The 10,431-nt window shown below is 38.8% G+C and overlaps 1 protein-coding gene across 1 annotated transcript in view; it reads right to left on the bottom strand.

Annotated features, from left to right (window-relative positions):
* LOC122558861 (guanine nucleotide-binding protein G(t) subunit alpha-1) overlaps positions 1 to 9,363 on the bottom strand; it is a 66,928-nt gene extending 57,565 nt beyond the window's left edge. Inside the window, exon 1 of the mRNA XM_043707720.1 lies at positions 9,123 to 9,363. Coding sequence (XP_043563655.1) covers positions 9,123 to 9,228 — 106 coding nt within the window. The 5' untranslated portion in view covers positions 9,229 to 9,363. The remainder of the gene's footprint in view (positions 1 to 9,122) is intronic.
* Positions 9,364 to 10,431: the final 1,068 nt, after the last annotated feature.

Below are 10,431 nucleotides of genomic sequence, written 5' to 3'. Positions count from 1 at the left end.
CTTGGGGATGAATCTCTGTACAGTGTCCTCAATTTTACCCACAAATTCCTGCCATTTTTGCTCTACTGTCTTCCCTGCTAGTCTCTGCTTCCAGTCTATTTTCGTCAGTTCTTCTCTCATGCCCTCATAATTACCTTTATTTAACTGTAACACCATTACATCCGATTTTGCCTTCTCTCTTTCAAACTGCAGACTGAACTCTACCATATTATGATCGCTGCTTCCTAAGTGTTCCCTTACTTTAAGATTTTTTATAAAGTCTGGTTCATTACATAGCACTAGGTCCAGAATAGCCTGCTCCCTTGTGGGCTCCATGACAAGCTGTTCCAAAGGCTGTTCCAAAGACCAGGAGACTAGAGCTCATTGATAGTGCATTTAGAGTGCTGGCTAATTATTAATTAGTTCAATGATCTTCTTCTATATACAGATCCAGTTGGTGCTTTTCACTTCAGTTAACTATTGTACAATGAAGCAAAATGTTGCAGATTTGGGAAATCTGAGGTGAAAATGTGAAATGCTGGAAATACTCACAAAAGCTAGATACATCTCTGGGAGCTTCAGTTACTTAGCCTCCTCTGCAATACTTTAAGTGCACTGGTTAATTCTGCCAATTTATCCCATTCATTAGCCTGCTTATGAGAACCAACAATATTCTCACTGACTGACTTTTCTTAAGAGAGCAGGTGAGCAATTAATGCCTCCCAAAGGATTATCATTTGTTTGATGTTCACATGTTTGTGTAGGAAGAGAAAGCCAGCAGCAGTTTTCTATCACAATTGATAATTGCTTGTTGTTCAGTGAATACTCTCAATTCCATTGACAGTATTCACTGAACAACAGTAGCAGGGTGATCACCTCGAAGTGAGAAGGCTGAAAACCAACTGGATCTGCTCTGGAAACATTGAGTTGGTTTGACTAATTCTGTATATTAATGTCGAGACCAATGCCTGCCCTGAGACAGCTGTCAAGAGCCCATGGCACTACAAAAAGGTCAGGAAAGTTGTCTTTGGTTTCCTAGTCAACAATTGAACAGAGCCCATCACTGGCTTTGACATATCAAAACCTAATTGAGCATCAAGGCAAACAGGAGACTGGGCTAGTTCAGATCTTTGATGTACTTTGAGCCAACACTTCAAGACTTACTTCAGACACTTAAGCACAAAATCCAGGTTGACATTCCCATGTTGGCACTGAGGGAGTGCTGCATTGCTGGAGATGTTACCTTTCAGATTAAGCTTCAAGCCAAGACCCCAGTCCGATCTCTCTAGTGCATTTAAATGATGCCAATTAACTGCAACAGAGACTGCACTTCAAGCCAATTTTGTATCTAATTGGCTAGGTTTCCCTGGATTCCATGTTATTTAATCTCGCTAACCAGTCTACCTTGTGAACCTTATTGAATGTCTTACTAGAGTCCATATAGAAAATGTGCACTGCTCTGCCTTCATCATCTTACTGTCTTACAATCATCTTACTAACCTGCATCACTTACTTTTGGTGATTTGTGCATCTGAGCACCAGCTATGCTTATATTTATTCATCATCATCTTCCGGCTAGGAACGCTCCAACCACAAGGGATGAATTCGGATTTCACCAGTTTCCTCATTTCCCCTCCCCCCACCNAAACGTCGATTCTCCTGTTCCCTGGATGCTGCCTGACCTGCTGCGCTTTTCCAGCAACACATTTCCAGCTCTGATCTCCAGCATCTGCAGACCTCACTTTCTCCTCTTATATTTATTCAGCCCATTTAGGCATTTATTTACAAAGGAATTTAAGGCCTTCTTATCCTCCTTATCAAAAAATAATGTCGCACAATATTAAGTACAAAATGCTGCTGATGCTGGAAATCTGAAACAACACAAAGAATGCTGGAGAAACTCAGCAGGTCAGACAGCCTCAGTGTAAAGAGACACAGAATTAATGTTAATTTGAAATGTTAACTCTGTTTCTCTCGTCACAGATGCTGCTAGACCTGCTGAGTTTGTCAAATACTCCTTTTGCTTATTGCCAATATTAAAGCTTTTCTGTAAATTGCATCACAAAACTGGAAATGGGTTAACAATTTCCTTCAAATTCTCATAGTCTTCCTTTGTGTTAACCACACTCTGGCAATATTGATGTAATTTGCTTATTTTAAAACGATTCCTTTTTTTCCCCCGAGTTGGAATTGTTTTGTGAATAGCGAGTAATCATGGAACTAGCACCAATCCTCGTGGATCACTGCTCCCCATCTTTCACCAGTTTGATAACTAACTCTAAACCTTACTCTCTTTCATCGTTTTGTAATCATCTTGCTATTAACTCTATTGCTTGTTCTCTGCCAACATATACTCTGCCTTTAATCATGTATTTATAAGCTGGTGCCTTATTGAAGATATTTTAAAAATTCAAATATATTTTGACTATTTCTTTACCCATTCTCTTATTTCTTTAAAGGGCTGATCATGTATGACTTTCCTTTTTGAAATCAATGTTGACATTCTTTATATAATTCAGTTTCTGGATGTTTCTTACATTATATTTTTGAGTGAGGATTTAATTATTCTTCTTACTAGTGATGGAGTAGTGTCACATGAAATGCACACCCAAATATGGAGGTTTCTGTTTAAAATTCTTCAGCACTGCTGCATTATTCTAACCTAAGTCTCCATTATTTGAAGGTTGGCATGCAGAGTTTTTGTTTAAAATATCAAGTCACAAGCATGCAGAGATGTAACACTACAGTTGCCAACTCACCAATTTCAGTTTTTTTTTGGTTTAGTATTGTGATTTCTATGTGCAATTATTTTGGCCTGTATGGAAAATTCTTTTTCAAAGGTGGTAGGTATTGTTGATCATCCTGTCCAGGCATATTATGACATTTCACTGGAGCAGGCAGGACTTGAACACAGATCTCTAGGCCTAGAGATAGGGACACTACTACAGCACCACAAGAGCCCAAAGTTTTGCAGGTAACAGATATTTTTCAACCAAACTGAACAGAGATGCAATTACACAGCTCTGGAGCTGGTAGAACTTGAATCCAGGCCTCCTGGCCCAGAGCAAGGGACACGGCAACGGCACCCTCTTTTCTTGATCTTCACAGTTTCACATTGCAATTCTTGTCACAACCACTAGGAGGAGAGTGAGAGCAAGCGAGACAGGTTCCTCCTCCTTCCATGATACCTGCCCTCAACATGGAGAATGATTACAATGAAACCTACCAACCTACAACGAAAACCTGACAACAAACCTTCTGTTTTAAAGAAAATTTACCGAAAGTAACCTTATCTCAATCTCCAATGCCATGTGAATCATGAAAGCATAGAAGTAGACTATTCAACCCATCAACTGTCCAACTCAATCCCACTTTTTAGTTCTTGATCCATTGTCTTGCAGAGTACAGTACATCAAGTGCACCTATCTTCTCCTATCACTCCTGTAGCTCACTGAACTACTTTGGCTCCCAATCGAGAAATGCCTCATTATCAAATTCCCAATGGTCTTTTCAATTCCACCCCCTTGGCCTCACATCTCCCGATCTCTGTAATCTGCTGCAGATCTGTGCTCTTCCAATTCTGATCTCCCTGATTTTAGTTGCTCCTCCATTGGTGGCTGTGTCTTCTGTTGTCCAGGCCTCAAGCTCTGGTATTCCATCCCTCAACCCCTACAACACTCTATCTTCCTGTATTCATTTAAGGCACATTTAAAACCCTTTATTTAACAAGGTTTTTCTTCATCTGCCTTGATTTCATTTTGCGGATGTCTAATTTTGTTTTCTAATGCTCCTGTAAAGTGCCTTCAGGCGTTTATTATATTAAGGGTTCTGTATAAGTTGAAGTTGTTGTTGATGCATATCCAAATGTTACTTTAAATCAGGTGACAATTTCAAATCAGAAGGGTTACCTTCCATTCAGGCACTGAGTTCCAGGCCACAACCTCCCTTTGGAACAATACGTTTCTCACTTTTCTATTAATCCTTTTTTAAATTCACTCACAGAAAGAGGACATTACTGGCTAGACCTAAATTTATTGCCCATCCCTAATTGCCCGGAGGGTATTTAAGAGTCAACCACATTGCCATGGATCTGGAGTCACATGTAGGGCAGACTAGGCAAAGATGACAGATGTTTTTTTCCTAAAGGGCATTAATGAATTAGATATGGTTTAGACTCTTCATACCAGGTTTTTTTTTTAATTGAATCTAAATCCCACCATGGCTGGATTTGAACCCCAGTCCTCAGAGCAACAGCTGGGTTTCCGGATTTATAGTCTAGCTATAATTCCACTAGGCCAGGCCTCTCCTCTTGTTTGGTAATCATTTTAAATCCATTGTGGTTTATTGGTTATTGTGTTTTCCTCCCATCTCCAAAGGAATTATAAAGCACAATATTGTTACTAAAGAACTATATGTTGGGGGTGAGGAGATCTCAAAGAGTTTATCTAGTGGACAAGTCAAGGGGCTTCCAGATTTGAATCAACCATTCTGAGCTAATGCTGTGATTGAAGATGATACAAGAAGCAAATTGCCTGGAGATCCAACTCCTCATTCATATCCAACAGCTGTTGATGGGATAGGAAGAGCGATCATTGTGATGCCCATTGTGGTTCATCAGCTCACAGACAGCCATGGATTATAATGGCCTCTTGGGTGATGTACTGAGTGTAAGTGGCATTGTATCCCAGCAAGTAGTCAATGGAATGGAAGGGAGTTAAAAAGGCAAGGAAAGAAAATGGGCTTGCTCTTAGCTTTGCGTGATATTCTAAAAAGAAATGCTAGTAAATTAGTCACCTTCTGTGTATCGTTACCCATTGATTTCAATGGATATAGCAACAATGAGAGAGGAAAACTAGGTTGTGGGCTTGCTGTCACTCATGGTCCAGACATTACCGAGTCTTATTCGCAGCTGCTGCATAGACCCGTTGTCCCAATTGCGTTCCCTCCAAGTTCTTGGCAAATGCAGTGGCTTTCCAAATGTTCATCCAGATATTCTGTCTAATTGTGAATAATCCTATGGAAGAGGGGAGTTGTATTGTTGTGCACAATACAAGTTAATGCAAAAAAGTGTTTGCCAACAATGAGCTTATTCTCAAACAGCACTATCAGGTTATATCCTCTGGCATTAGGATATGGATATATAGAATTACCTTTTTACTATTGCTCATGCTGCACCAGATATCCACAAATGTGTCTACTTGCAATAAGTATGAAGTAAAGACTGGCACTATTAAACAGTACACCATTATTATGGCACAGTCAGTTTACACTGTGCTTTTCTGACTACAATATTGTAATGAATAACTGCCTCCTCTGTTACCAACCAAGGCTGCCTTGATGCATTATTCAGGTTATTCCATAAATATAGTCTCAGATGGGAATGAAAGAGCAAGGGATGTTTCTGCTGTGTCCTGGCTGATATTTATCCCTCAACAAACATCACTGAAACAGATTATTGTTATTAATTTTTGAGAGCTTGCTGTTCACAGACTAGGTATTATATTTCCACACTGAAACAATGACTACACTTTAAAAGTAATACCATGGGATGTCCTGAAGATGTAATAAGCAGCATGTAACATAAGGTCTTGCTTTACTTTTCTCCTTTTGATGTACATGGCTTTTGCAAGATATTGCAATATAAAAGAAAAAAATCTATTATTGCTGAAAAACACACATTTTGTCAAAGCTTTTCATATTGCACCCATCTGGGAAATCTGCAAGAAATACCAAAAGGATAATAATATTTATAACAAATAAGAGCAGAATGCTGATTTACTAACACTTGCAGATTGTCCTGATGAATGCCAGACGAAAAGTTTTGAAAAATGTGTCTTTTCTCAGCATTGTTCAAGTTCTGTAATATCAAACAATTATTTAGAAGAAACTGATGTTTGTATTGTTACTGTATGCTTCATGTTCTCGTACCAAAGTTCACGCTTTTAGCAAGATATTTTGTTAACAATAGCTAACAGAGCAAGTTGTAGTTAACTACAATAGGAGTTCATACTTAGAAACATAAAGTAGGAGCAGGAGTAGGTCATTTGGCCCTTTAAGCCATTCATTATGACCATGACTGAACGTCCAATACAATAATCTGTTCCTGCTTTCCCACACATCCATTGATGTCTTTAGCCTCTCAACTCCTTCATGAAACCACACAATGTGGCCTCAACTGCTTTCAATAGGCTTTTGCATAGGTTTACCACTCTCTGAGTGAAGAAATTTCTCCTCATTTCAGTCCTAAATGGTTTACCCAGTATCCTTAAAATGTAACCCTTGATTCTGGACTTCACATTATCAGGAATATTCTTCCTACATCTACCATTTTATCCTGTTAGAATTTTGTAGATTCCTACAAGATCCCCCTCATTCTTGTGAACTTCAGCAAATGTAACCCGAGCCAACTCAACCTCTCTTCATCGTCAGTCCCAGGAATCAGTTTGGTAAACCTTGGCTGCATTTCCTCTGGAGCAAAAACATCTTTCTTTAAAAAAGCCCAAAACTGCACACGATATTTTAGATGCAAATATCTTACCAAGGCATTGTATAATTGCAGCAAGACATCCCAGGATTACTGAAGAAGGGGCACTGGATGCTAAAGTTAACCCTGTTTCTCTCTCCATAAATGCTGTCAGACCTGCTGAGTTTCTCCAGCAATTACTGTTTTTGTTTCAAATTTCCAGTTCTTTCTTTTTAGTTTAGCATCAGAATCCACAGCCATTGGTTCAATGAGGTAAATAAAATATTACACATGATTAAAAAAAAGACCTATTTCCACGTTAGCACATTTCATAACCTCAGGATTTCTCAAAACTCTTTAGAGTCAATAAAGTACTTTAGAATGTTCAAAGTGCAGATGAAGCAACTCCGAAATATAAACAGAAAATATTGGAAATACTCAGCTGGTCATGCAGTATTTGTGCAGAGAAACAGAGTGAACATCTCACGCCTGCTTTCTTCCTGTTCTGTTGATGCAAACATCAACTCTATGCTTGACCTATTGTGTATTTCCCACATTCTCTGTTTTCACTCTTTAAGGGCATTCACTGTTGCTATAGAGGAAGTACAAAACCAATCTGTGCACAGCAAACTCCTTCCTATAGCATGTAATCAATGAAATGATATTCTGGTTTTGTGATGTTATTTGATGCTTAAGGATAATATGTGAGACACCGAGGAGAATTGACACATGAAGTCCACCAATGAAGTTAAATGCAACCTTTTGTTGACTGAGAGTTTGATCATTACAATGCCTCTAGTTCCTAATAAACACAGGATGTTCCATTAAGTTGTATCAGGGGAGTACATGTGTCTTTTTTGTGTGCGGTGTGGCAAATTGAAAGAAACATTCCAAATAAAGAGGCTACAAAGTAATTTTGTGACAGGTGTTAGGAGTAGCATGAGATAAAAAGGTAATCCTAGCTACTTATAATGCCACAAGGTACAAACTGAATACTATGCTCATGAATAAGCTCATTGTTGTCATTCACTTTAAGTATGAACATATATTGTGCACAATAAGTTAATGGATCATCTTCTTCAGCGAATCATAATCAGAATTGGTAACTGGTTAGGAAACTGCCATGCAATTTGGTGGGATCAAAGGGCAGGGTAGACCTGCAAGCTATGATGGGAGAGATAGGTTATCACAAACATTGATAACATTGTGTTGAATAGCTTCTCCTTACTCTGATTTTTAGATTTCTTATATCAAAGCAACATTTAAATAATGCTGCTCCTGAACATTTTTCAGGATAAATATACAACTCATGAAAGTTCTAGTGTAAGAGTTTCCAAAGGTATTGAGTTTGAGGATCATAATGAATGGCAGAGCATGCTCAAAGGGCTGAATGGCCTACCTCTATTTTCTTTCTATGTTTCTATGTGTCATGCAAGCCTAAACAATCTTCAGAAAATGTGAACAATGATAACACCACAAATATTTTTAACTGTAAAGTTTAGTTCTGAAAATGTTTAACCTTTACCTTTATTTCTCTTTTTCTTTATACTATAATGAGAGAGACTGTAATGTTTAGCTTTTAACTTTGTTGCTTATTTCTTTCTATTTCATTCTTAAGTTTTTGAAATTTTAGGTACAAGTACCTAAGATGGTGCCGTGTGTGTCGACATTGAAAACTTTTCACTGTACTCCTGTGCTTTTGTACTTGAGGACATGTGACAATAAAGTTGAAATCAAAATCTGAATCTAAATCTGATTCTCTCATGATATTGTATAGTTAACACGCAAGCACTCTACAATTAGTTTCCAATCACAATAGCTGTTGAATATTTTGTTGAACCATTCTTGAATATTTTAGTTGAAATTAGATTTTTGATGTAATTAATTATAAAGACCATTACTCTATTACATAATGGAAATAACAAATTCCGACGATGGAATGCTTTTTGTGGGAAAAGTGGCAAATCCATGAATGGCACCTCACAAAGAGTTACATTGAGTGACGCAGTGACTCAAAGAAACATAGTTTAAAAGGAATGAATCGAACAATACTTTCTTTTTCTACTACTGCTTGATTTTTGTTAAACCTTTTACTGGCTAAAAGGAATTGGCACAGTGGCTCAGTGGTTAGCACTGCTGCCTCACAGCAACAGGGACCTGGGTTTGACTTCACTCTTGGGTGACTGTGTGGAGTTTGCACATTCTCCCCGTGACTGCGCGGGTTTCCTCTGGTTGCTCCGGTTTCTGCCCACAGTACAAAGATGGTAAGGTTGAGTGGATTGGCCATGGGAAATTCAGGTTTACGAGGATAATGCAGGGTGGTAGTCTGTGTGGGACGCCTCTAGGAGGGTCAGTGCGGATCTGATGGGCTGAATAGGCTGCTTCCACACTGTAGGGATCCTATGAATTCTTAATTGTAAGGTAAATGATTTCTGCCTTAGCGTAAGTTTCTAATTGCCTTCCATAGCAAAGCCCACATACATGTTGGAAAACAATAATTTATTATAGCAGTTGGCAGGGCAAGTCCATAAGCTCAAATATTTAACAGGTGCATCTTCCTCTATCAGTAACATTATGGTGAGTTTGAAGTCTGCCAATGAAGTCAAATGCAACGTTTTGTTGACTGAGAGCTTGATTATTACAATGTCTCTACTTCCTAAGTAATTCAACAGGTATTTACCCAGCAGTAAGAGTTTGACTGTTCTGGCATCTTTTTCTGCATCTTCTCTCAGCTTCTTTTCCAGGTCCCTTGAGTGCTTCTCTTCTGCGCTGGCTCCTGCTCCCATGGTTGAGAGAGTTTGGAAATGCAGCTGCTATCCACTAGACTGCACAGTGGGAGACTGCTCTGGTCTTGTCTCTGTTGTTGAGATCAGGGCTGCCAGCTGAGAAAGAAGAGGATCCTGTCACCGGACCCACATGGGCATCAGCTGCGCATTCTCTAGACTGAAATCCAAATCTGGCATTCAGCACTTCTTAGAAGGATTTTGGAGATAGGATGTGCCATGTGAGACCTGTATTCCAATCAGGGGCAAGGACAAGGAGGGAACGGAGGAAGGTGTGTAAAACAGAATTAATGACTCGCTGCAGTCAGCTGAACCTATGGTCCAATTCAAAGATAAATCCTTAAATCTTCATGCTGTTGCTACAGGCAAAAATATGACTACTTCTAGAGTGTGTGTGTGTCTGTGTGTGTGTGTGCGTGTGTGTGAAAGAGAAAGAAAGAGAGAGAGAGACCAGGCACATAGGGGTGAAAGGCCTATTGGTGGTTATTACTAAAATTGTGGGAGACATTTCCCTTTAAGTGTGAGCTGTACTCAGTTTGCAAAATGAAAATGAGTATGTAAAGTTGTTCTTCATGTTAAAATAAGATTCCATTACTATTATTATCTTATGATGTGGAGGTCAAACAGAATAATTGAAGATAGGTAAGATACAATGCTCCGTTCACAAATCAGAAATTTTCCATGATAATATTTCAGTTTTATGTTCATTCAAAGCTGACAAACTCGACAGAATCTCATCCTTTTGTTGCTCTATTTCTAAATAATCTTTCCTTTTTATCTTTCTTTTCTCTTGTTGGCAGATCAATATCAAGCTCTTATCCTCAGAGATCTGATGGTCATGTTCACACTAAGTAGCATTTAAGACTCTCTGATGTGATTACGGGTTTTGCAAGACAACTTGTCAAGTTTGCTTGACCTCAATCCCATCAAAGGAAAGAAATCTGAGTTGAAGCCCTGACTAGTTAATGATCTTTATGGTACTGCGGAGCGAAGTAATTGGCAAAAAAAACCGATTGATCCAAATAACTATATTAAGAACATGTAATAACACTGGTGTTTGAATTTTGCAGTACCGTGGGCTGTACACATATGTCTGTTCCAGTTTTAAGCCTCCTCCAGGATTTGATGGACATGGAAGCTTCATTCATACCATGGCCATAGAGGTAGATTGTCACCCTGGGTTAGCCATTCTTGATGTGGACACGC

Source organism: Chiloscyllium plagiosum, chromosome 18 (assembly GCF_004010195.1).
Source record: "Chiloscyllium plagiosum isolate BGI_BamShark_2017 chromosome 18, ASM401019v2, whole genome shotgun sequence".
Taxonomy (NCBI): domain Eukaryota; kingdom Metazoa; phylum Chordata; class Chondrichthyes; order Orectolobiformes; family Hemiscylliidae; genus Chiloscyllium; species Chiloscyllium plagiosum.
Note: the sequence above shows the minus strand (reverse complement) of the source record. Positions and strands in the feature narration are given on the sequence as shown.